This window comes from Miscanthus floridulus, chromosome 11 (assembly GCF_019320115.1).
Source record: "Miscanthus floridulus cultivar M001 chromosome 11, ASM1932011v1, whole genome shotgun sequence".
NCBI classification, from domain to species: Eukaryota; Viridiplantae; Streptophyta; class Magnoliopsida; order Poales; family Poaceae; genus Miscanthus; species Miscanthus floridulus.
The window spans coordinates 17,857,206-17,884,607 of NC_089590.1; the positions used below are offsets into that span (position 1 = coordinate 17,857,206).

At 47.9% G+C, this 27,402-nt stretch overlaps 1 protein-coding gene across 5 annotated transcripts in view; it reads left to right on the forward strand.

The window, feature by feature from the left end:
• The first annotated feature begins 9,226 nt into the window (after positions 1-9,226).
• LOC136494598 (uncharacterized) overlaps positions 9,227-27,402 on the forward strand; it is a 44,848-nt gene continuing 26,672 nt past the window's right edge. For 2 of the 5 annotated variants that reach the window (XM_066490753.1, XM_066490755.1), the window contains exons 1-8: positions 9,228-9,502; positions 10,022-10,105; positions 12,977-13,167; positions 14,099-14,203; positions 14,697-14,797; positions 15,741-15,819; positions 16,389-16,400; positions 16,774-16,839. In XM_066490753.1, coding sequence (XP_066346850.1) covers positions 9,331-9,502; positions 10,022-10,105; positions 12,977-13,167; positions 14,099-14,203; positions 14,697-14,797; positions 15,741-15,819; positions 16,389-16,400; positions 16,774-16,839 — 810 coding nt within the window. In that variant the 5' untranslated portion in view covers positions 9,228-9,330. Of the gene's footprint in view, positions 9,503-10,021; positions 10,106-12,976; positions 13,172-14,098; positions 14,204-14,696; positions 14,798-15,740; positions 15,820-16,388; positions 16,401-16,773; positions 16,840-27,402 lie in introns of those variants that run through there. The other 3 variants (XM_066490754.1, XM_066490756.1, XM_066490757.1) reach the window with 3 other exon arrangements.

Genomic DNA, 27,402 nt, shown 5'->3' on the forward strand with positions numbered 1-27,402 from the left:
CTTTGGAGCTATTTTTGACTATGTTAGGCACTAAATTAGCTCATGACCCTTAAATAAAGTTTGTTACTCATGACAAGAACTACAATTTTTATTTAGGTCACATAGACATGCAAGTTCTCTAAACTACTGTTCAACTTTAGTCAAACTAGCATCATGAAAATGGCATTTCCAAGTAAACCAACACTTATGAGCAAAATTGGTTCATGTCATGAATACAAAAATTGTTCCATTTACCATCCTAGATGTGTCTAAGGTGTTTTCATGACCTCACAACCATTTCATACATTGGTCATACATGATTACAAGCATATGTAAGTATATAAGCAACATCACTTGTGATAAAAAGAGAAGGGGAATGAAATGAAACTTCATATGATCATGCTCATGAATGCTTGGATGATGCTTATGCTCATGAAATGCAAGTGCCAAATGCAATGCTTAACACTAGGGTGTTACAGACCAGACCTAGGTCTCGGGTTGACCAGACCTAGGCCGGCAGAGTCCGGTCCCTCCTTTGGTTCAGCTACGCAGAAGCGAGTACTTTGGACCCAGGCACGCGGCATGACTAGACCTTGGCACGAGGGTCTAATTGTGTGGTGATGTAGGGGCTAAAGCGATTGGAGGTGACATGGTAGCTTGTGGTGAACCGGACTCTGGCTCTAGGTCTGGTCACGAGTACCAAACTAGGTCCGGTCAGGTTTTGGCCTCTCTAGAGTTGATCGGACCTAGGGAGCAGTGGGTCCGGTCGTTGGTGCGTCTGAGTCTAGTCATAGTGAAGTTGGCGTGCGGGCGTGAGGTGGCTGTGAGGATCAGACTTGACTTCGGGTTTGGTCATGCGCGTTGGACCGGGTCTGGTCGTCTTTAGGTGCCTCGAGATCTCTCTGGATCAAATCGGACCCTGGGGTTCGCTAGGTGCGGTCGTTGTTGATAGTAGTTAACAAATATTATAAACCATCAATGTAACATGTATAAGGGCATGAATATAATCACCAACAAAAGTTTAGGGTTTTAAACTAACAAATTCCATGAGTTTTGGTGAATCTATGTTTTCAGCAGGGTTTATTCAGAAAAAACCGTCAAGGTGGATCTATATGTCAGAATTAATCATGCTTATTTTGTGGTATAAATAGCACTAGAAGGATCTAGAAGACACCAGAAGACACCACACCATGGTGGAGGGCGAGAGGCCACCAGGTGGGACTGGTCGGTCCCACCTTACAGAATGGCTGGCCCCCTAGGCCCACCGCTCAGCCTCCCGTTGCTAAGTCAGTTCTCTACCGCCTTCTAGGTTGCATCTACGCCATCCATTCAAGTCGGTTTGATCCGAGGGCTCAAGATTGATGCTTTGGCCTATATATACCAGCCCCTGCCACCCCCTACATATCAACCCCTGATCAAGTCATTTGAGAAGATAGAAACCCTAATCATCCTTAGAGCTCCACCATATTATAGGGCATAGCTAGCTAGGCTAGAGCTAGAGGGAGCCAAGCTTCGCTTGGATTCCTGATTGTGTCAAGAGCGTGGATTGGTATAGCTTTTGTACCCCCTCTCTTTTGTATCTCTCATTACTTTTATATGTTTGCTACAATTGTTATGACATTGTTCTTCATATCATTCATGTTCCTAGTTATAATGTTCATCGTCTACTTTGATTATATGCTTAGTATAGTTAGATTATCATTATGTTCAAGCATAAGTTTGTATAGCGCTCGCTCCATGGATCAAGGGGTGAGTGGTCGACATTGTGTAAGCATGGTGCTTATATGTTGTTTACCTGCGGATGCACTCTATATTCTGGGCCATGTGGTAGATCGCTGATGTGAAACTCCCATTGAGTCCTTTGTAGTCCACTCCCCGAATATAGGACAAGTAGGATCTAGTTACGAAGGAAGACAAGCTCTGTTCTTAATCTTCCTTAGTAATATCCCTTATGTGTAGATATGAAGTTGATCTTAACCATGATTACAAAGTGTAATTACACTAATCAACGTATGCTTGACTTGTAATTAAGAATGACTTAGGAATTATTCCTATAATACTCTACTTAGCCACGCTAATGCCATAGAAAGAAGTACTCTGAGTGATCAATGATTAGTTATTATTTACCATTCACATATATTTATCTCTTGACTTACCCCTGTTATGAGTAGAAGTTGGTTATGGTTAATCTCTCCATCATACATATGAGTTATCAATATATTCCAACTGCCCGTCCTTCCCTGTGGCAAAAAAAATAAATAACGATACCTGGAATACTTCCGGATGAAGTGCCACAATGGTATATTATATGTGCACTTGCAGATTCCTTTCATTTATATAGATTCTTTCTAGTCACATGAAATACTAAAGTACTTCTTAGTGTCATTCTAGAAGTGGCACTAGATAGTACCAACAAGCATTTCTGGCATCATCGCTAGGTATGACAACTTAGTAAAAGTGATGCTAAGGAATGTCAACAACATTAGGTGGCTACTAAAATAAGTGACAAGTTAATAAATACCAATAGTCATGTTGGCGGTGAGTCTAGTCCGTAGGAGGTGTGTGCGCAGGAGAACTTGACCGTTGGAGATCGACACTTAGTATTCATAGGAGGGGACACGTGGCGGTGATCTATTAACCGGACCCAGGCGGGAGAGTCCGGTCTAAACCCTACCTATGGGTCCGGTCGCCCCAAAAAACACCTAATTAGAGGCCAACAAATCTATTCTTTTGGGGTGCCAACCTAGTGAGCTAAGCCAAAGCCCAACCACTCATGTCCATCATTGATTCATCATCTTTGTGAGATTGGGAGTGAATCCAAGTGCATTGCTTTGAGTGATTGCATCTAGAGGTACTTGATGATCGTGTTTCGCTATGAGATTCACTTGTTACTCTTGGTGATTACCACCACCTAGATGGCTTAGTGCAGCGAGGATCATTGAGCAAAGGAAGGTGCTTGTCTTTAGATCTGATCGTGGTGATTGTGAGTGGTTCTTGACCTTTCCCCGACAGAGAGCCAAAAGGTACTTTAGTGGATTGCTCGTAGCTTATGGATCCCCATCTTGTGTTGGTTGTGAAGCACCCGATTATGGGTTAGGAGTGTGATGTCTATTAGCATGTGAACCTCCAAGTGGGTGAATCGCTACAATGGGGACTAGCTTGCCTGCAAGCAAATGAACCTCGGTGAAAAATCATTGTGTGATCTTGTCTCCGAGGATTTCTTTGGTATTCATTATGATCGATTAATTGATCATCTCTTGCTATGGTGGTATAACTTCACTACCTCTCTTGTATTTACATTCCTAGTGTAGCTAAGCGCCTTAGAGTAATTAGTTTTGAGATCTAGCTTGTGTCGTGTCTAGTGGTTAGTGAGGCTCTTTAGTTAGTCTTTGAGAGCTCACTAACTTAGAGAGTAGTGACTTAGCCTCTTGTGTGAATTAGAGATCATAGGAACTAGAATTGTGGATAGAAGGCTTGTATTTTTAGTAGGCTAGCGCAACACTCGCTTCACCGCTTAATTGTCTAACCACTTGGCTTAAGTGTTATTGTAGAAATTTTTATAGGCTATTCACCCCCCCTCTAGCCATTAGAAACTTTCACCATTTCCATCTCCCTTGCCCTAGGGGCACTGAGCGTGTTGCCTAGGAAAAGGCGGCCGCCAAGGAGAGGAAATGCCTTAGGTGGGAGAGGGTGATGAAGCACATAGAGCGCCAGAGGCGTGGAGCTTCCTCATCGAATGATGACAATGACGATGATGAGGAAGGCTCTGAGGATGAGGACCTGGCGGCCCTTCGAAGCACCCCCAAAGTTTCATGTAGACTCGGCAATGGCACCGGGTCGAGCAGCGCCGACCGCTCGGCGAACATTGTGACTGAGGAAGGCTTCGCTTGGAAGCATGCGGCTCCATCACCGCTAAGGGGGCCGAGCCCAAAGCACCCTTGCACCACCGTCAATGGCGGCCAGGATCCCTTGTGCATGGCTTTAGACAACCCTTCCCTAGTGGGGCTCGAGGCTCTAGCCCAAGGAGAGGGTGTTGAGGACACGGTGGTGATGGGTGCCGCGACCGAGGCGGACGGCGAGGTTCGCCGTCCTTTCTTAGAGATGCCTAGGGGAGAGGACCAAGACCTCCTCCAGCACCTTCTCACTGACATGGTGGTTAAGCGCCCATGTCCCCAGTGCCCCACATGGGGACATTAGAGGTCGACAATGGTGTGGAAGAGATCGGCGCTGCCGACATGACCAGGAGTGCCTCGCTAGCCTCTGGCCTAGTGGCGTTAGCGGTTGTGCCTCCTATTGTGATCCCTCCTATGGAACTATGCACGAAGAGGCGGATCATCCTGCCTTTTATGGAACATTCCACTAGGTATGCCTGTTCTTTGATTTCTTCCTTGTGGTGACTATTGATAATACTCGGTTGTCTGATCCTGACAATATTGGCAGTGTAGAGAGCCCCTCCTAGGGATCATAGCACTAAGACCATCAGGGCGCAATGCACGCCCTTCCACATAGCCAGAGTCGCCAGGTGGCGGCACTGCCTTGGGGATGATGGCCAAGGTTCCTCCCATCATGGCCCTGCATTCGCCCCTTGAGGAGAGCTCCTCTATGGCAGGAGACCATGCTCGAGCAGTTTCTTTAGAGGGGGCGTGGGCTCATCACCTATTGCTGGCCCCATCCTGAGGAGGTAGCTTCTAATGGCCAGAGTATGACAGCTCTTGTCTGTCATAAGGAGCTTGAACTAGGTGGGGACTTCTTCATGTGGCCGCATCCCACGAACTCTAGTGAAGCGTAGTTCGTGGTGGATGATGTGGCCGAGCAATCCATAAGGGAGCTGACCTCCTAGAGTCACGAGGGGGTCCTAGCAACCTTGTCCAACATAGGTGATGCAATCGCCATGATCACCCAGCTGGGCATGGAGGCTCAGTGTTGGATGGCCGATGAGGTGGCGTCTCAGGCACAAGTAGGCCGTCTTGTCTTCTAGTTTTGCCATGCTCATTTTGGGTTTGCTGTAATTGTCTAATCGCCTCTCTTTTCTGCAAAGGCTGGCGAAGATTTCGATGGAGAAGTCATGGTTTGTGCACTTGGCTTATTAGGCATAGGCGAGAAGTGCCATCAACCATGGCCACCTGATGTGGTGGAGGCCAAAGCACAACGCTTGCGCAGGGAGCTAGAGGCATCCTAGAGAACAAAGGAGGAACTGCTCCATTAGGAGGCGTGGGCTCGGTCCCCGATCGAGGCTCTGACGTCCTAAGTGGATGGTCTCAAGGATGTGTTGGCCATCTAAGAGATGGAGCTTACCTCGGTTGGAGCTGCTCTACAGTAAGTCAAGCAGGGGCATCAATGTCTTGAAGCTAAATGCTAGAACTATGCTCTGCTTGTAGCGGTAAGTTCCCTTCTGTTTTATGTCGCACTTTTGTTCTATTGCTGTATCTAGTCGTGAACTAGTTGTTTTCTTTAGGGCTACATGCGAGGGCACTCTCAGATTAGGAGGAGAAGGCGACCATGAACTAGAAGGTGCTAGAGATGGGCGGCCAACTGGCAGCGCTGACTGACTTTGGTCAGGCTCTTTGTGATGTCATGCTCGGTGCCAGTCTTGACGAGGCCCACCTCCAAGTGGATCCCCTGATCGTTGAGGGAGTTCATTGTGGCCTTCATGCCGCCTTGACATCGGTCAGCTCGCACTATGGTGGCATCGATTTTGATGCCGTTGGGCGAGGTTACGCATCGGGGAAGTCCGACAGTGATGTCCTCGCCATCGGTAGAGTGTCACCGCTCGTGGTGCAGAGGCCCTTGCGAGCAAGTTGTTAGCCGCATGCATCTGCTAGTAGTTCTAGACTTCTGGTATATGAGGGTTTCTATGGTGAATGTTTGGGTGTGGATGGTTTTTTCTGTAATGAACATGTTTGGATTCTGTGTATATATGGTGTGTGGTCGGCACATTCATTTGTCATTTTACTGTTTCTTCATTTTCTTCTAGTTTGAGCTAGGAATGTACGCGGTTCCCCTTAGCCTTGTGTGCATAGGTGTGTGTTTTATCCTAGGGGCCGACCCGTAGGGCTAAAAGATATGTGACTCAACCGTGCAGTAAGACGTCGGGGAAAGGTCGTAGATCCAGTGCGATGCGAGAAGAAAGCGAATAGAGGACGAGCATTTTATTTCCTTTCGTTTCCTTTGCCTCGAGCAAGACTACGCCCTATTCCTCCCCAAACTCGTGCATGGGTACTTGACCTTACTTTGGAGCTAGTCCGCGAGGCTTGGTCAGAGCGACCTCTCGAACAAGCAGTTGAGGAACAAATCGCTGACTCGTCATGGCACGGGACGCGATTAGAGAAAACTCAAAAATGGGTCGCTGGGATGATGACAAGCTATGCTACGCCTCAAGACGATTTGTGCATGCCTATATGTGTAGCCCTCGTGAGTGAGTCATGTCTAGCTGTTAGCACAAGTTATATCAGGTCATTCTGGAGTTAAGCAACACTTGGGTGGAATATGAGGGTATCATGTTCTTTAGTCTGCTCGACAAGTTGGCTCTTAGGCTTCTGTAACTACCAACAAGTTACATGTGTATGTGGATGTGCATAGGTAGAGATGCTAAGGTCAAAGTTGACATGACTAACTGATGTATCGAAAGCTATCGTGGACCAGGCTGTCGTTGCTCGGGGCGCAGTGAGCCCCCAAGAGCATGTTCATGGCGGAGTTGTCGTGGTCTTGAGGCCGTGAGCTAGTGAGGATGCTTCATTATCGCTTGAAGCAGTCGTAGCCATCGCAGGTTGACCCCTTGGGTAGCCTTGGGTTGATCCTTGTTGGCCCATCGTCCTTGGTGGGCTCGTGAGCCCCTAGGGATGGCTTCTTTGTGTTTGGCTTGTTGAATCCCTTGGCTGAGAGGGCTTATGCATTCTGATACACGAGTCCTCGTGCCATATCGATGTCATAGTCGTTGTGTCTCTGCTTCTAAGTGAGGTTGCTGCTCTTGATGAAGAGCTAGTGCAACCTATCGTTGTGGAAGTGGGTTCTAAGGGCAACATAGTTTGGTCCGCTCACCATAGCAGGTCGCGTGCTTAGAGGGCCCGCTTCCTCCGATGCGCGTGCCTTCGTGTGAAAGCCGATAGTTCATAATGTCGTGATGGATGGCTAGTCCGTCATAGGGGATTTGGCCCCAGTTCTAGGCTTGGCCTAGTGAGGCATGGCACCAGCCAGCCACCTAATCACTAATGACAATGCCGTGTGGTGGCGGATGGTTTCGTCACTCGTGTGCACCCAGACTCATCGCGCTCTATCAGTGTCGGAGACGCTGCTTAGGGCTTGGCTCTACAACTAGATTCAAAGCTCCCATGCGGTGGGCTTGGATGGGGTAGAGGTCGATGACGGGCGTCAACCCATCGGTGCAGACGATCTCATGGTTTCCCAAAAGGGTGTGGCCACCGAGGGCTATTCTGAGGGTGAGTTCGCCATGAGCCATTGGCCTCTGGTTTCTTGAGTGGAAGACCTGGCCATGGCCAGTGATGAGAGAGTGTACTGGCCCCACATGTAGGTGAACTCTGGCATGCAACCTCTGAGGGCAGTTCTGAGAGTGTGCCCGTCGTAGGCCATGGGGTCTAGGTCTCTGGGGTGGAGGTCCAGGCCATGACCGAAGGTAGACATGGGCGCTGGCCCTTTAACACCAATAAATTTGGGGTTCCCATGATGGATGTGGCCTCCATGGGCCATTACGCAGGCAAATCCACCAATGGTGCGAGGAGCCATTGTTTCCTTCTCAACAATCGAGAGTGCGCAACTCTCTTCTACCTAGCGCGTCAACTATCGGTGTTTTGTAATCCAGCTAGTAAATTTATACGAACATCGCGCTGCTCTAGAAAGATGATGGTAGCATCCAAAAGACACGAGAAATTATATTGGTTTAGGCCAGATCCCTACATCCAGTCTCAGAGATGATCGAGTGCGTGTTCCTCGCTTGAATGCTTTAAAGTTCTTATAATGGGGGGTGCAAGAATGGTGGAAGAGGTAGGAGAGCTAGAGCTAGGAGACGGGCTGCCCGAAGAAAAGCTTTGAGAGCCCAAGAATTGTCAAGATGAAGATGGTGGAAAGGGTGTCCTAGCTACCCTTATATAGAGTCCAGGGCCAGGTCACATACAAATAAGGAGGTTCTCCCGACCGAGGGGTCATGAGCCTGAGGGAGGGGGCCTAGCTAACTTGGCTTGCAAGTAACGTTGTCTTGTGGTCTTGTGCCCACGTCACGGCGTGGTGTGATGTGGTGCTACAGTGCCGATCATGGCAGCACTGTGGGCATGGTGGTGTTTCGCCAACTGTCCTGCGCGACGTGGTCTTGCCGTGGCCTTCGCCATCGCCTCCTAATCATCCAAGGACGTCGTACATGAGTTAGTAGCCGTCCCTGGGTCGCCGATCGCTTTGCTATTGGTGGAGTTGGTGGGTACAACCCCGAGCTCCAGGGTCGTGGTCTTTGCTTGGCTTGAGTAACCTCTAAGTCAAGGCCACCGTTGCGGATCCCATCCCGTGGTCGATGGAATCATACATATGTCTTGTCGGACCATATTTGGACGGTGGGTCTTTGTACTGGCCATCACCGTTTGGCGGTGTTGTCTTGTCTGTACTACGTGGCGCAGGGATGACGAGGTGACTGTTGTCCCCTCGGTCATTGCGGGGTCAGTGCTTGGCGGGACTCGATCTTTCCCTGTCCCTCCTAGGGGTCGTGATAGTGAAGAGGTCGTGAGTTGTTGCGTAATGTGTAGCCAAGGCAGAGGGAAGGGGGCATGGTAGGCTTCGGCCTTATTGTTTGGCTCGGTCTACTTAGCTTGGCTGGGCCTCGATCGTTTGGGCTTATACTAGCTGGTGTACCGTGAGCCACCTAAGCAGCTAATTAATCGGTGCCTTGAGATACCCGGGATATCATAACCCCGGCAGAACTAAATAGGCCCAATGTAGGTGCCCGCTACCTCTGACTCCGAGAAGGGAAGGACAACAACATGTGGAGTGAGTGACATAAAACACTTAGAGCAAGTATAGTACGAGGTTGTAAGTGAATTGTATGCTGAGGTAGAGGAGAGAGATGAGAAGTGGATAGTAAACTTACAGCGAGCTTGTGCACAAGAACCAAGAAATATTGTGAGACAAACAAGTGGGCTATAAGCCGGCTCATTATTATACTAGCGAGGTGCTAGGATGGCTTCGGCTATATTATTAGCCTTTCTCCTGCAGGTGGGTCCATCGCTGTTCAGGTGGGCTCTGTTGGCCAGTGCTTCCCTGGCCCGTAACTCTGACAGCATTTTTTGACTTTTCTTTTTCGCCTAGGGCTTCGTTCTTCTGGGACGCCGCCGCCACCCTCCAAGGCTCCCCCACATGGCCGCCGCCTGCCTCCGCCTTCTCCGCCGCATCCCTCATCCCCTCCTCCAGCCCGCCGCAGCCACTCACTGCCTCTTCCCAACCCCCGCTGCCAAGGCTGCTCTGGTCACGCAGTCGTGCCCATCCGGCGCCGACCGCGTCGAAGGACCGCTCAGCACCCTCCGCCCCGGTGAGTGTCAATTCCATCCCGTCGAGAACACGGAACCCTGTTGCTAATGGCAATTTGCTTAATCACGGTCAGAGTTCTCATTAGCGTTCAATGCTGTGTGTACTTCTTAATTTGAAATGAGAAGTTTATAGTTGTAATTGGCTAGATTGTGGCCATGATTGGGGGTGATATGCTGTTGACGTTTGTCCCCAAAGCTCAGGATTTTTGCTTTCTTTAAGATGGCAGTTGTTTTCTCAGGTAGATAGTTTTGGCGGCGGACCATAAAAAAAACATCTTTCATATCTGCGATGTGATATAACATTTTCAATTTCATGGACTGTGTTCTCAAATCAAACATAGCTATTGCTTGTTCGTTGCAAATTCATAACTGGGCTGCTGAAAGCAGTAACGAATCGAACTTTTCCCCTACTACCTCTGAACAATGCTCTGGTTGTTCTAAATTTTCCAGTGCAATTTAGAGTGATACTGCTTCAGTTTCCCATTACAAATTGCTCTAAAAAGTGTACGTTTTTGCCTTAGGTTTTGCAAGTAATGGTAACTTCAAACATCAATGGCATCACAAGTTGGGTTCATCAGTTGGTGCTGTATTGATTGGACACGCAGGTATGTTTTCTGTACCACTTCTGGTTACATATTTTATTATTTTGTATTCCATGTAGTCGCTCTTCAAGTTTGTGCATTCTGATTGTGCCCCACATGCACAGTGCTTGTATCACAATTCCAAAAGAGTACAAGGTATTTGTCGATGAGGACAGTTGACTTGTGTCAGTTATTTTATTGTGTAGCTAGGGTCTATTTGTTTGAGCCAAAGCTTTTGGAATTTTGTGGCTGCCGGTAAAAGCCCTCTTTTGAAATTGTCTTTGTGGATAAGCTTTTGGATGAGCGAAATGTATAAAAAACGTAGTGCCCCTCAAAACATCATCACTGGAAGCTAGCAAATGCCCCTGAAAGCAAAAAGAATTGCGTATAACGCGTGGGATGTATTGCATTGAGTCTCTTTAGCGGTATATATAGAGTACAAAGACTTTGGGGGCAAAACACATCTCTAGATACATATGGTAATACAGGCTTACAATCCTAACCACCAAATATACTAACATTCCCCGCAGTCGTAGTAGGGGTATCGCTGCTGGTTATACTGGAGAAGAAGTCAAAGACTAACATCTCCTGCAGTCATAGGGGGTGTTTGGCAGAGCTCTGCGCAGCTCCAGATCCTAAAAAAACTGATCTGCTCCTAATTTTTCCAGCCAAACGCCCTAGCTCCACGAACTCTAGATCTGCCAAAAACTTGGATCTAGCTCTTAGATCCACCAAATCCATGGAGCACCTCAAGAGGTGCTGTGAAATCTAATTTCGTGGAGTTGGTGAAAATTACCCACCATTGCCATCCGTCACACAAACATACCTGTTTGATTTCTTTTTTTCCACCTCTTCCTCCCATCACCGCGAGTGCTGTCGTAGCCCGCCCCGCCCTCGCGTGCCCACCACCGGCCCCTCCCTCGCCGGTCGTGGACTTGCATCTGGCGCCGCCCCGCCTCCACCCCCTCCCCTGTTGATCGCGGCCCCTCTCCACCGATGCCGTTGCCATGTGTGGCACCTCCGGCCTGCAGCCGGCGACCCCTCCTCAGCGCCCCTCCCGGCGGTGGCCCCTTCCCAACGCCCCTCCCTTGCCAGTCCTGTCGCGCGCGTGTCCCCTCCCAGTGTCGCACAGGAATGCCCGCCATGGCCGCATCGGGAGAGAGGAAGAAGATGTTTTTTTTTAAAAAAAATTTGGTCCCCGTCCATCTCAGAGTTGGAGCTCTACCAAATAGTTTGGTGGGAGCTCAGCTCCGCCGTAGAGCTGCTCCATGGTGGAGCACCTGCTCTGGAGCTGTGTTTTCAGAGCTGGAGCCCTGCCAAACAACCCATAGTGACGTCGCAATGCAGATGCTGAGCTTGGAGACCGATGAGTAGCCCATTCAGACGATACCTTTCTATCACTGAAATAGCTGAAATAGCCGCGGGCGATGTGGATGTGATCAAAGCCGTGGAGGGAGGCGCAAGTCTGAAGCATCAACAGAGGCACACAACTAGCTTCTAACCAATGAACCGCAGCATGATGATGAGCTGACTGAATGGTGAAGGTAGATGGGGCTACTTGGACGTATCAACAAGCGCTCACATGTCATCCATTAACAATATTGATGGCGATGTCCCAGAGGTGGCAGTAGTATGCACGGACTCAGATTGGTTAGTTAGCTTGATGAGGGCCGGTAGCATGGTAGGCGCCATCCTGGATAGCCGGCCACCGGAAAGATGGTTTGATCATGAGTGTCGTCATTAATGCCTAGGAGGGCACACAACGTCGACCTTGTCCTTGGGAGAGTCAACGATCGAGCGCCAAGGGATCGGTAGATAGGGCAACACAATCCTGATCTCTGATTGGAAAGAAAGGAAACACAGCAGCAGATCTGATGATGGCCACGGGCCTGGGTGACGGTGCAATAGTCCGGCATCCAATGATGATGGCGTGATGATTGGCCGCCCAAGGGCCTCCTTCTTGGCTAGCGGCAGCAGCGGCACTAGGGAGAGGGGAGGTGGATCAATGAGTAATGCAGCTGTCCATCAATACCCACGGCGAGCCACCCTGACGATCTATCGCTGCTCGACACTAGGGCCAAAACCATCCTACAAGGGTGCTGGCCCTGGTGATCTCCCTGGGGGCAGCGCGGCGGCTGCAGCGCAAGCCTCGGCTTAGGATCAGAACCATAAACTCGTGATACCATGAAGGCAGGAAGGATTGTGTATAATGTGTGGGATGTATTGCATTGAGCCTCTTGAATGGTATATATAGAGTATAGAGACTTGGGGGGGGGGGGGGGGGGGGGGCAAGACACCTCATATAGCAATACCGGATTACAATCCTAACTACCAATACAAAATATACTAACAGCCCCTCCAGACCAGCTTTGGGCTTTCAGAACAAACATAACTTTTTGCAGCCAGAGCCACCTTCGTGGTCTCCAGAAGCCAACTAAAGGATAAAACAAACAGGAGTGTACTAGGAATTTCAACGTGAATTTGGCACCCAGTCGACATAACAAAATTAAGGCACATCTTGTATCTTTGCTAGGACACCAAATCTTGCTTGGATTAATCAATGAAACAATATGATACCCTTCATCAAAACAATATGATACCCTTCATCAAGCTATATTCACCATACTAAGCTTCGCAGCTTCTCCAATTATTATTTTTTTATTTTTGTTGTCGCTTTATAAAACTTGTTTGACCATTGGGTCAGTCTTTACCATTTGTTAGCTCCGTTATTACCTATGTACATGTTTGACAGCCTTACACTTCCATAAGTTGACTTACCTGCATACATTGCGCTTGGTGTTTTGATGTTTTAAAGAACATTACTATTTTAGTTTAAGGACATTATAAAGTTAATTTCATACTATTGTTTGCAGTACTAAATTAATCTTATTGCAGCCTTTTTTCTTGGTTTGAGCAACGGCTCTGCATTTGCCCAGGAAGACTCAGTTAGCCCAGCTGCAGCTAGTGAGCATGCTGAGGGAAATGCTGCTGGTTTACGACGGATTGAAGATGGATCAGTGGTCTCAAACGAACACACGGTCAAATGGAGAATTTACACAGATAATGGGCGGGAGTTTTTCCAGAAAGCAAGTAACACATTATCCCTAGCTTGATTTCAGATAACTTTTGGGATCTGTGATGTTTCTGAGAGAACCTACTTTTTTTATAGGTTGTGCATTTTTTTTTCTGAAATTGTTTTACATATGAACAATGCAGAAGTCAAACTATTGAACACTACCCTAGTTTTCCTGTACTTGTCTGGTTTTCTGAACCTTGTCAGTGCATGTTTTGTGTGGGAAACTAAGGGTATGCCTTCAGTTCCACCATTAGGTCATCTGCTGTTATGTGATATCACTGTAATATAAGTCATCTACCATATTGCTATGGACAATTATTTATACAAAGCATCAGTTTAGTAATTTTTAATATGTTAATAGTACACAACTTATGCATCTACGAACTTGTAACACGGGATGCGAAGATCACATTCGTATTTACCTTTTTATCTCTGCAAATGAACTCCAAATTTCGCTTGCTATACTTGCTACAGATTTCATAGGGCCAGCGAGACATTTTTAAGACCGTTCCATTGAAAGAACTGTTATGAACTGCATTTCCCTTGTTTCACTACCTTTTTTTCCCACACCGGTAAAGACCGAATTGGCGAATTTCATTACCAAAGCAACGAAATTACAGAGTTTAGCAAATAGCAGGAACGTAAACGAAAGCGTGAAACAAAACCCAGCATGTCCATGAAACTGATCACCGAGGGATCAATCCCATGAACGAAGACTACCGCCACGATTAAGATGAAACACAACGGCAACCAAAACTTGATGTTATTATATTGTCAATATAATAACATCAAGTTCGTAGTTCACTACCTACATAGTTATTATATTGGAATTGATCAATGAAATAAAACTTGGGCTATATTTCTGTAATCAAACACCTTATGAGAGGTTGAGGAAATAAAAGTTATGATTTTGATGTTCACATTGTCTGTCTATTTTGTAGAGACAATTGGATGAGGCTGAGAAGTTATTCCAGGCAGCTCTACTAGAAGCTAAGGAAGGATTTGGACTTAGAGATCCACATGTCGCGTCAGCCCTTAACAATCTGGTAATTGTTAGTTTTATTATGTTCTGAAAACAGAAGTGCACTGTGCTGTTATTAATCTTTCAGGCCGATCTGCAGTATTTATGTTGAATCCTTAATCAAGATGTCTGATATTATGTTATTGTTCATTTACCTGACAGATTTGACTCTGTTATAAAAAAAATTGTGATTCAGCTGATTTTGATAATTTTTCTGAGTTTATATGCTTTACCATAGTTCTGTTTTTCAATTTGTATAACGAGTTTCATTATTTTTTTTCTCTCATCTGCTGTTCTATGTTCAATCAAGCCCTTGGAGTACTGTTCTATTCTGCCAGCCTTTATTTTACCCACTGCATCATATGGGTCACACAATTGGGCAAGCTTGCAAGCTTACAAGTTTGAACTACTAGTTTAACTGGATTTGTTTGCTGGTCATAAACTGCTCTTATCATTAGTCTCGGGTTAAATGAATGACATTCATTTAACCTCACCTTTTTTCTTCCTGAACTTTGCAGGCAGAGTTTTATAGGTTAAAGAAGGAGTATGAGAAAGCTGAACTACTATATTTTGAAGCAATTGAGATCCTGGAGGAATCATTTGGATCTGATGATATACGGTACATTACAGACTTCATTTTTTTTCTGCGACATCATGCAGAGTGTCAATTCATTGTAGATAAGCAGTATCTGTTTCGAGTTGTAAGTGTCAATTTTTCTGGATTCAGAGTTCACAGTTTACACCACTGTAGCCAGAGTTTACCAACTGCTGTAGTACTACTCTACTTGATTGCAAACAATAATCTGGTCTGATCAGCGAGAGTATTTGATTTGGTTACCACTTGGATATGTTTGAGCTGTCAACTATCATGGACTATTATGTTATTTGGTTACTGGTACCTGGTAAAAATTGAGGAACCCAAGAGGAAATAGACTGGGATTAGCAAGGAATTGAGGGGAGGCAAGCAGAAACATGGAAGCAGGAAGATGAACCCTGAATGTTCTGTTTGATGATTTGCTCTGATCCTGCTTGATGCTTTTCTAGCTCTCCCCTTCTCCTGAGGGGGACATGGCAGCCTGCCCCAGGGACATTATATCACATGGACCCTACCAAAAAAGGGGTACTAAGTTTGATTACAGAAAATATAGTGTGTTTTTCTTACAGAAATATAGTCCAGACATAGAAGTTGTAGGGGTACTATTTGTGAGCCGTAGAGTAGGTTCAATACATACTTACAAAAGTGTACTGGAGCATAGTGCTATTACAGCTGTAGGCATGTCGCACACACAAGTGGACTGGAGCACAGTGCCATAGAAGTTATAGGTTTGACAAACTTATAACATTTTAGCACGATAGCCATCACATTCCAAATGCAAAGTTTCAGGGACAAAGCAGCAGATGTAAGGCATTGTCTACAGCCTACAGGAAGAATGCTTGTTTCTAAATCAATTTCCTATCTATCTCAATGTGTTTCTATGCTTGATCATTTTTTGAAACACCAAATACATGGTATCCTAAATTTGGCCATTCGTCAAATTTATATATATTTTAATTTAATGTAGGGTTGGAACAGCTTTGCATAGTCTTGGACTATGCTATCATCTTCAACTCAAGCTTGCTCAAGCCCAGACATGTTATGAGGTAACCTTTTGTTGCCTCATGAGTTATTCTTCTTTGTTCAGCTTTTATAATTTCTTCTGTAATTTTGCTATGCAAGTATGCAACACAGTTCGAAGAGTTTGTTTTTGTCTTTTTTGGTGAATATCATTAAACAGATTGCAGGCAATAGTTTGTAGAAATGGCAATATCTGATACCTTTGATTGGAATCAGGCATATAAACTAAGAAATTTGTAAATCTATGCAAAATTTTCCATGCTAATACTCTGTTTAAGCTGCAGGTGAGTGTACAAAATATTTGAATGGACATTTTTGTATGTAACTTCTTGTTTGAGCCATGCTAGTCCTGACTATATGCATCATTATCATGATACACAAAGAATGAAATTTAGTAACGAAGTCACAGTAAGGGAGACCCGTACTATATTTTCCTCACGAAGTTGTGAAAGGCTAAATGAACTGTTTTCATTGTAGCATTTCTACCTTTTGTGTCAACTTTTGCTATGCTTTCTGCACTTATTTTTTTCATTCGAAGTTTTGAACTTACTTCTTATACCCTTTTCTGTCTCTGTTGTTTCCCCTTTTTTTGCAGCGTGCTTTGAAGGTACCACACCTCAACTTTTTGTGCTCTTGCTTATTTATGTTTAACATTTATTCTAGAAATTTTGTACCTCTGTGTCATAAATTGATACCAATATGATGCTCCACAATAACAATATTTGAGTTATGATCATCCTACTTGACCACACTTATAATTGTCCATTTTTGATTGATCGCATACAAATAGGCTAAATACAATCTATCAGAACTATACGAATATATGTTGTCATCTTTCATCTTCTGTCACTGTGCTGCCTACACCTGTACCCATTCAATGAAAGCATCAAAGCATGATAGCAAAACAATGGGAATGTAAATATGCTCGTGATTCACTTTTTGAAGTATGCAATTTATCCTTTTTTAACTGCCATCTGTAGATAGAAGGATGTGTTATGGGGGTTGGTCACCCAGAGTATGCAGGTACAATGTACCTTCTAGCCAAGGTACTAGTGCTGTTTTGCTCTTAAACTTACTGTTGTGTTTTTTAGATTAATGATTCTTATGTGATATATCACCTTCCCCAACAGAGGTATCCAACAAGGATACTGCTGCTGCCTTTCTGCTGTTTAAGTTATTGTTTTCTGGATTCTGATCTCTCGTCAATAATCTTTCTCCTGAAATCAGTCTCATACATGTGTAAGAACCTAGCTGGATACAGCAGCAGCAGCTGTTTGCACATGCAGCAGTGGCACTGTGCCAGCACTTTAATATAGTTTGTTAACTATTTACTTGTAGTTTGTTGATATCTTTTATGTTTTGTTTGAGTATCTTCTATCTTTAGGCTATAATTCATCTATTCATCTATAGGACATAATAAAGCCTTTGTACCAACATGATTATTCTAATAACAATTATGTTTTTTTTTGCTAATCAAGAAGAACTATGGATATATTATGGCCACAGTTATATTTGTTATTAACCTTGGGATCTTAGAAGAATGACACTTCATTAGTGGAGATAGTATATATAGAGAACCTCATGGGACCTATAGTATATGGGCTTTGATACACTTTATTAACAACACCCCACACCCCCTTCCCCCCGTGTTCGAACTCAAGTTGGAAGTGGAGAATCTGAAGCATTGAGTTTGCTTAAGTGAAGCCGACGCTAGTCTCAAGTTTGTGCTTAGTTCGGAGGGCACATATTGTGGAGTAATGGTTTTCTAATGACAATGAGACCGAGTGATAAAGAACTATACTTCCTGTTTTATCACAGAGAAGAGGTGTAGAGGCATCACAAGGAATGCCAAAATCACCCAACAACCATTGAAGCCATACAATCTTAGAAGTAGTAGTAGCGCAAGCACTTGAAGTTCTGCCTTTATACAAGAATGAGATACAATTGCTTGCTACTTCGACTTCATGCAAGAGAGAAGCCAAGAAAAGTGCAGTATCCTATGATGGAACGAGTATCCTGTGATGGCACGACGATTTGTTGGGTTACTCGCCCAAATGGAGTCTGAGTACGCATGAAGCTAAAGTTGAACCCAGCGAGCACCCCCCACAACCGCCGCCGGTGGCTCACCGGAGGCCTCGCAGGCCCGGGCCCGTGCGCCGTGGCCTCCCGCGCGCCTCCACAGCGACCTCCGCTCGCCTGCACCTCCAACATGGCCATGCGCCCCTGCGTCGCTTGACGTGGTTCCGTGGGTCGGCGTCCGCTCGCCCACACTCGCGCCTAGACACGGCCTATGTGCCTCTCCCCTACCCCTGTGCGCTAGCCTGTTAAGCAAGTATGAGGCCGGTCTGCACCCTGTCGCTGCTGCTGATTCCTCGTCGCCACTGTCCCTTCCCGCCGGGACTTTCGCTGGCGTTGAGCTCCCCTCCATGGCTCGGCAGGTTTGCTCCCCTGACGCCCTCCTCGAATTTGGGCAGGACCCTGCTCTTGCGGAGTTAGTCAAGGATTGGGATTTCTCTCCGAGTAAGAGATTCCAAGCTAAAGTTCTTCACAAGTTCTCTTCATTAGTGCATCACCCATCCTCGTCTCCGGATGGCTCCTTATTCATGCTTGTGGTTTTCCGGAGATACCTCTTTTGTTTGACCGAAGAGTTAGTTGCTATGGCTCTTCATTGTTGCCTGGGTGGCTCTCCTGCTGGATTTCATGTTTCCTATCTGCAAGGTTGACATTTTCGCTTTTCCGATGCCTCGAAGCTGTAAGACATAATCTGCTGCCCCCCGTTTCTCTGTTGGGAGTTAAGATTGATCGGCTCTGCCAACCAGCTCCTGTAGCTAGTAAGGCAGTAGGCCATAGTAGTAGTGGTTTATTTTAGCCATGTAGAGTGGAGATGGCTGAGCTAAGTTTTGTACCTTAGGAGTAGGTAGTTGGTGTACCCTTTTACCTTAGGAGTAGGTAGTTGGTGTACTCTGTACCTTAGGAGTAGGTAGTTGGTGTACTCTTGTACTTCGGTAGTTGGTGTACCCTTTTACCTTAAGAGTAGGCAGTTGGTGTACTCTGTACCTTAGGAGTAGGTAGTTGGTGTACTCTTGTACTTCTAGTAGGTAGTTGGTGTACTCTTGTACTTTGGTGTACTCACCAACAACTATGTACTTGTTAGAGGTACAACTAGAGTTGTATATATTCTATCCAAAGGTAATACAGCAAATCAGTTCAGTTTGCCACATCCAGAAGTAGAGCTTTCGGCCAGCGTTGGGCTTGTGTTGCGTATGTGAGCTGTTTTCAATATCTTCTTTTACCTCTAGCCATAGTGAGTGAGTGTGCTGGTAAGCTTACTGCTTACCGGTGCAGGGTAGCCGAGGGGCTAACAAGTGGTATCAGAGCCGTACAAGCGCCGTCACCGGACTAACCGCTGGCGATGATGGACGGTTTGGAGATGGGCGACAGCAGCGGCTCTGCTGTGGCTGTCCAGCCAAGATAGGAGGTCGTCGTGCGCACGGTGCGGGAGGTCAGTGGCACCAGTTGGCCGCCGCTGACTCGCACCAACTATGGCGAGTGGGCGGTGACCATGAAGGTCAAGCTCTGAGCCCGACGGCTCTGGAATGCCATTGACAAGGGCACCGACAACGAATAAGACGACATATCAGCATTGGAAGCCATCCTCGCTGCTGTGCCAGTAGTACAGGGAGCCGTTGGGGGCGAAGAGCTCTGCTAAGGAGGCGTGGGAGACTATTGCGGCGATGCGCGTCGGTTTCGACCGCGCAAAGAAGGCGACGGCCCAGCTGCTGAAGCAGGAGTACGCCAACCTCAAGTTCAAGGATGGTGAGTTGGTGGAGGACTTCTCCCTCCGCCTGCAAACGCTCATCAGCAAGTTGAGCCACGGTGTCACCATCGACGAAGAAGAGGCAGTCTCCAGTTACCTCCACTCTGTGCCGACGAAGTACATCCAGATTGTTCTCTCCATAGAGATAATGCTGGACTTGTTCACCCTCACTATTGAGGATGTGACAGGCCGTCTGCGGGCGGTGGACGAGCGCATGGAGCAGGCCACAACGACGAACAGCGGCAAGTTGCTGCTAACAGAGGAGGAGTGGGCTGCCCGGATGAAGGATAAGAAGTCCGGAGAAGCCTCCTCCAGCCATAGTGGCGATGGCAAGCGCCGCGGCAAGGCTTCTTCGGAGAAGAAGAAGAAGGTAGACCCCAACGCCTGCCGGCGCTGCAGGAATACGGGACCATTGGACAAAGGAGTGCACAAATCGCAAGCAGGAGAAGAAGGCTGAGGCTCATTTGGCGCAGGCTGATGATGATGACGAGGCCACTTTCCTGATGGCGACGTTCTGTGCACTGCACGACGTTGAGGCCAAGGAGAAGGGAGAGGTGATGGCGGTGGAAGGGTCTGGGAAGGCTCTGAAGGCTGTCAACCTCGACGAATCGCGTGTCCAAGTCCACCTCGGACGTGTGGGCGGCGAGCAGGAGCAGCGGTGGTACCTAGACTCCGGCGCCAGCAACCACATGACGGGCTCCAAGGCAGCCTTCTTCAAGCTCGACGACAATGTGACTGGCACGGTGAAGTTCGGTGACGGCTCAAGGGTGGCGGTTCGAGGGCGTGGCACCATCATCTTCAGGTGCCAGAACGGCGAGCACCGCGCGCTGACGGATGTATATTACATCCCACAGCTGCGTTCAAGCATCATCAGCATTGGCCAGCTGGATGAGCGCAGCAGCGAGGTACTTACTGATCAAGGACGGCGTACTCAGGATCAGGGACCGGAGCAGCGGCTTCCTGCCAAGGTGAAGAGGTCCCGGAACCGTCTGTACCTACTCGACCTGAAGGTGGAGCAGCCCATCTGCTTGGTTGCACAGCGCACGGAGGAGCCGTGGCTGTGGCATGCCCGGTATGGACATCTCAGCTTCAACGCTCTTGGTCGGCTGGAAAAGATGGTTGCTGGGCTGCCTCACATCGAGCACGCAGGCGAGCTGTGTGACAGCTGCCTGGCCGAGAAGCAAAGAAGGTTGTCGTTCCCGAAGACGGCGAAGTACATTGCGGCAGAGGCCCTCGAGCTGGTCCATGGTGACCTCTGCGGGCCGATCACGCCGGCGACGCCCGGCGGGCGCAAGTACTTCATCTTGCTGGTGGATGACTGCAGCTGGTACATGTGGCTGCAGCTTCTGACCAGCAAGACCGAGGCGACGGAAGCGGTCAAGAAGTTAAAGGCGTGCGTGGAGGCGGAGAGCGGCAAGAAGCTACGCGTGCTGCGAACTGATCGCGGCGGCGAATTCACTTCGCTGAAATTCGCTGCGTACTGCGCGGATCAGGGCGCGGTGCGACACCACACTGCGTCGTACTCGCCACAGCAGAATGGCGTGGTGGAGCGGCGGAACTAGACAGTGGTCGGCATGGCTCGATCCATGATGAAGGCTAAGAAGATGCCAGCGGAGTTCTGGGGAGAGGCGGTGACCACAGCGGTGTTTATCCTTAACCGCGCGCCCACCAAGGCCCTTTAGGGCAAGACTACATTCGAGGCTTGGCATGGACGTAAGCCGAATGTGTCCTTCCTCAGGACATTTGGTTGCGTCGGCCATGTGAAGAACACCATGCCACACCTCGGCAAGCTGGAAGACAGGAGCACGCCGATGGTGCTCCTGGGCTACGAGGAGGGCAGCAAGGCCTATCGGCTTTATGATCCCAAGAGAGGCAAGGTGGTGATCTCTAAGGATGTGGTGTTCGATGAGATGGCGGCCTAGGACTGGGAGGGTACGGGCACAGGGGAAGGTGCCAGCTTGAGCAGCACCTTCGTCGTCGAACACTTAGTCATCCACGGTGGTGGAGACGTTGGAGAAGAGGTGCCGACCACCCCAGGAGTGGTGCCGAGTGGTCCAACAGTAATGCCGACCACTTCAGCAGTAGTGCCTAGCGCTCCAGCAGTGGATCCGACCACTCCGGCAGTGGTGCCGAGCGGTCCAGCAGCGATGCCGACCACTCCGGCAAAACAGGGAGGCCGGGGACCACCGATCGAGTTCACCTCCCCTCCCCTCCAAGTGACATCAGCGAGTTCGTGGATGCCTTCCACGATGGCGAGGTGGTGCGGTTCCGCAGGCTTGACAACATCGCCGGCAATGCAGGGGCCATAGGCCTGGCGAGTTGGCTGCTCGACGATCCAGAGCTGCTCCTTGTTAGTGCCGAGGAGCCACTGACATTCGCAGTGGCTGAACGCGACCCCAATTGACGACGGGCGATGTTGGAAGAGATGAAGGCCATTGAGGACAATGGCACATGGGAGCTGATAGATCCACCGGTGGGCTGCAGGCCGATCGGCTTGAAGTGGGTCTACAAGGTGAAGCGGGATGAGCGCGGCGCCATTGTCAAGTACAAGGCTCGGCTCGTCGCCCGCAGCTGCATGCAGCGTAAGGGCATCGACTTCGAGGAAGTCTTTGCTCCGGTGGCGCGAATGGAGTCCGTTCGCTTGCTGTTGGCCATGGCAGCAGCGAAGAATTGACGCATCCACCACCTCAACATCAAGACTGCGTTCCTCAACGGCGAGCTCGCGGAGATGGTCTTTGTCAAGCAAGCTTCGGGCTTCGTCGTCAAGGGCGCTGAGCATAAGGTGCTCAAGCTGCGCAAGGCGCTCTACGGGCTGCGGCAGGCCCCTCCGGCGTGGAACGCCAAGCTCGAAGCCACCTTGGGCGAGCTTGGGTTCACTCGCTGCGCTACAGAGCACGCGCTCTACACGCGGCGACAGGGAAAGGAGGAGCTCGTCGTCGGCGTGTACGTGGATGACTTAATCATCACCGGAGCGCGAGCAGAGGACATCGACGGTTTCAAGCGCGAGATGGCGGCTCGTTTCAAGATGAGCGATCTCGGCGCGCTCTCCTACTACCTCGGCATCGAGGTGAGGCAGGGGAAGCAGAGCATCTCCCTGGGTCAGTGTGCCTACGCAGAGAAGCTGCTGGAGCGCGGCGGCATGGTGGAGTGCAAGCCGTGCGCTACTCCGATGGAGGAGCAGCTGAAACTGAGCAAGCACAGCACTGCTGCGAAGGTGGACGCGACGCGCTACCGAAGCATCGTTGGTGGGCTGCGCAAACTCACTCATACCCAACCGGACATTGCGTTCGTGGTTGGGTACGTTAGCCGTTTCATGGAGCACCCGCGCGAAGATCACTGGTTGGCAGTGAAAAGGTTGATGCGCTACGTCAAGGGGACGCTCGATCAAGTCACCATCTTCCCCAAGAGTGGCGGCAAGGGTGGGTTGCGGCTCACGGTGTTCAGTGAGGCACCCCCAAGGCAAAGGAAGGTGAGTCGAAGCTCACTGTCTTCAGCGATGCGGACATGGAGGTCGACATTGATGGGCGACGGAGCGCCTCCGGCGTGCTGGCCCCCATTGCTTGGCAGTCGCTGAAGCAAAAGATCGTGGCACTGTCGACGTGTGAGGCGGGTTACGTCGCAGCGGCCATGGCGGCGTGCCATGCTGTCTGGCTGCGCCGGCTGCTGGGCAAGCTGACCGGCGAGGAAGCGCACCCGCCAGCTCTGATGGTGGACAACCAGCCCGCCATCGCCCACGTTAAGAACCATGTCCTCCACGATCGGAGCAAGCACATTGACATTAAGTTTCACTTCCTTCGGGACTTCATCGATGGAGGACAGATCGTCATCGAGTTCGTCGAGACCGGCAGACAGCTCACTGACATCCTCACCAAGTCACTCGGGCGCCTGCGGTTCATGGAGCTGAGGAAGATGATTGGCATGGATGAGGTCAAGGCATCGGGTTAACAGTAGGATTAGGGGAAGAATTGAAAGACATAATCTGTTGTCCCCTATTTCTCCATTGTTGGAGAATGGTCAGCTCTGCCGACCAACTCCTATAGCAAGTAAGGCAGTAGGCCATAGTAGTGGTGGTTTACTTCAGCCATGTAGAGTGGAGATGGTTGAGCTAAGCTTTGTACCTTAGGAGTAGGTAGTTTGTGTACCCTTGTACCTTAGGAGTAGGTTGTTGGTGCACTCTGTACCTTAGGAATAGGTTGTTGGTGTACTCTTATACTCCGGTAGTAGGTAGTTGGTGTACTCACCAACAACTATGTACCTGGTAGAGGTACAGCTAAAGTTGTATATATTCTATCTGAAGGCAATACATCAAATCAGTTCAATTTGCCACATCTAGAAGCAGAGCTTTCGGCCAGCGCTGGGCTTGTGCTGTGTGTGTGTGAGCTGTTCTCAATATCTTCTTCTACCTCTAGCCATAATGAGTGAGTGTGCTGGTAAGCTTACTGCTTACCAGTGCAGGGCAGCCGAGGGACTAACAGAAGCATGTGGGTTTGTTGGTTCGTGCTCTCAAGAGGATTACCATTGATCACTTTGACATCTACTTCCACATGTGGTGTGATGGGGGTGAAAAGTGGGAACTCCAACAGAGAAAATGGGAAAAAAAAGAGAAGGGCTGGTCTACCGTGATCACCGTGAAAACAAACGCAAGATGTCTTCCAAAAGAGTTTCTTTCCGTAAAAAGCTTACTTAAGATGCTCTGGTTCATAAATCTCGTCCCAGGGAGCTTTCTTCGGTGATCAAGATTGTTGCTATCTTCTGCCCTGTTATGAAAGACTCCTGCAATGTTTTTGGGAAAGCTTCAGTTTCTTCGGATGCTCCTGTCAAGCATGCCTGCTCCTCCTGCTCTCCAACAGCCAGACTGACACTGACTGATGTCCCAATCCAGCAGGGTTTTCAAAATCTCAAAAGAGATCTCCACGTTATCCCCCAACACCCAGCTGTCAGTAAGGTTTAATGACGGGCCGCCTCCCCAAGGTGAACGCTTCAGTTTTTTCCCAAGTCATGCAACCCTCCTTTGTTAAAGATTGCTGGGGGGAGACCGCTGTATTTACTGCTGCAATTATGATCATCGGGCTTGAAACTGTGTGAAGAGATGATTAGACCTCAAGCGTAATTGGGCCGTTAAGCCCAGCAAACACGTGTTGGGTGAAGAGCACGGTGGACAAGGGAGAACAAATTACATTCAATGTTCCCTTGGGCCCAATGCACCTGATGACGCCTTGCCCTCTATGCTCGGCTCCCAAGACTCGTCTCCTTGTATTCCCTCTAGTAGTTAAGAGGTCATGGAAGAGGATCAAAGGTTCTGCTGTGATGGTTGATGCTGCTTCATCCCCTGCTGCCCCTGCCCTTTTCCAGCCTGGGCAGAGCAATGAAAAGGAAATCACTATTGACAAGCAACCTGACGAGAAAGAAAACTTAATGGTTTAACATGCTGGAATTCAACAGAACCAAGCTCTCGCAATCAGCAACTCTCCAATGCCTATTATGATCAATAACATGTTAGAAGAGCAAAGGGATTGTGAGCAAAGAGAGGCAATCTCTGGCTTTCTTGCTGCTGGTTTGAGACAGATATTCAATGGCCAGATTGCGCCACGCACCACAGGAACTCTGAGGAATCTGCCCATCCCAAGCTCTCTTATCCAAATCGACCTTGCCTCCCTGGGAATCAATTCTCTCAACATCATTCTGAACTTCCTTGATCAGAACATTGCTGCTACTATATCTGTTCTCCCTAGCACTTTGCAGATAACCCAAATTCCTGAAACTCATAAGTCTTTGCCAAGTCTTCAACCTCAGCCTGTTGATCTCTACACAAGAAGTGCTCCCATAACTAGAGTCTATCACAGGATAAAGTTTAAGGTCAAGGCTAAGGGACTCGAGGAGACGACTATTAGTGTGGAACCTTCTTCACAACATGAGGAAAACATCTTCCCTGCTTCCCCTGTAGAATATGTACCAGCTCACTCAACTACTCAACTGACAATGCCAGTATGGACAAGGGCAAAGATAATGTGGCAAGGAAAAGGAAATGTTGCACTCCTGTTTCCACCCAGATGCTCAGAAGAAGCCCAAGGTTCATTGAAAAGCTTAATGGGTATAAAGCTGCTGTGATTTCTTCAAAGAAGACAACAAACAAACAAAACCAAGGGCAAGAAGATCAAACCACAAACTGATCTTTTGGGTGACATTCTTCTCCCTAACACCTGTCAGACCAATGAATTCCCTGGGCTCTCTATTATTGATAAATATAACAGTGTTGGTGCTACCTTCCCAGGAATACCTATTGCTGAAATTCAGAGTGTGGCAACAGAAATTTGTGGCACAGCTCCTTCGGAGGTGATTACAGAGTTGCTCCTTACATCAAGGCCTGAAGACGAAGCAGGTCTAAGTAGGAGTGCTGAAATCCAGTAACAACAACAACAATAGAAGTCCCAACAGATCCTGGAACATTTTAAACTGGAATATTAGAGGGGTAAACTCTGAAGACAAATGTAATGCCATCAAGGAAAAAATTGATGAAAGTGACTGTGCCATCTTCTGCATCCAGGAAACTAAAAGGGAGCATTTTGATCATTCCTATATCAAAAAGCTGGCTCCAAAACGCTTCAATCAGTTTGCTTTCTCCCTCTTGGCTGGAATGGCTCTATCTTCTCTGGTCAAGTTCAAATAAACAAATTCAATGTAACAGTACGCTTTTACCTCATCTCATAGTGGGCAAACCTGGACTCTCTCGTCTATCTATGGTCCCTGCCATGGACCTAATAGAGACACTTTTGTTCAATGCCTCAATGATCTACAGCTCAATGCAGAGGAAAACTGGATGTTGGCCGGTGATTTCAACTTCTATAGAGCTATGTCTCATAGAAAGAGATGGGGGTAATATGAATGACATAACGATTTTCAATGAAATTATCAGCAATCTGGGCTTATTGGAGATCCCTCTCAAAGGAAGCAATTTTACTTGGAGTAACATGCAAAGTCTCCCCCTTGAACAAATTGATTGGGTTTTTACCACTCCCAACTGGACTTGTGATTTCCCAAACACTCTCCTCCTTCCTATGGCCAGGCTCACTTATTACCATATCCCTTGCAAGATTTAGATTGGGACCTCTATTCCCAAAGCACAGATTTTCAGGTTTCAAAATTTTTGGGTTGAACATCAAGGCTTCTATGACTTAGTAAAATATGTTTGGAGCACCAATATCTGGCTACTAATAGTGCAACCAGAATCACTACCAAATTTAAACTCCTAAGAGCTGCTTTAAAAAAGTGGAGTAGAAGTTTCTCTAATCTCAAATGCTAGATAAAAGATTGTAACTCCACTCTGGAAGTATTGGATTCACTGGAAGAACAAAGGCCTCTGTTCAAGAGTACGACTTCAGGAAAATCCTGAAGAATCATGTACTCATGCTTCTCAAACATCAAAAGGATACTAGAAAAAAAGATATACTATCAGATGGACTAAATTCGGTGATGAAAGCACAATTTGTTTTTCATGTCGTTGCTACAGAAAGATACAGGCTCAACACCATCACCTCGCTTGAAACTGAAGAAGGCAGATCAGTCTATGAACACAGTGAAAAGGCTTCTTTGCTTCTTGAAGAGTACAATCATAGGATGGGAAGCACCACCAACCCTACCATGCTCTTTGACCTGACCCAGCTTGTACAAACTGGTGATAGCCTCGTCCAGGCCTTTCAGCATCGAGGATATTGATTCTGTCATCGAGCAAATGGCTGCAGATAAAGCTCCAGGACCTGATGGTTTTAATGGGTTTTTCCTGAAAAGTTGCTGT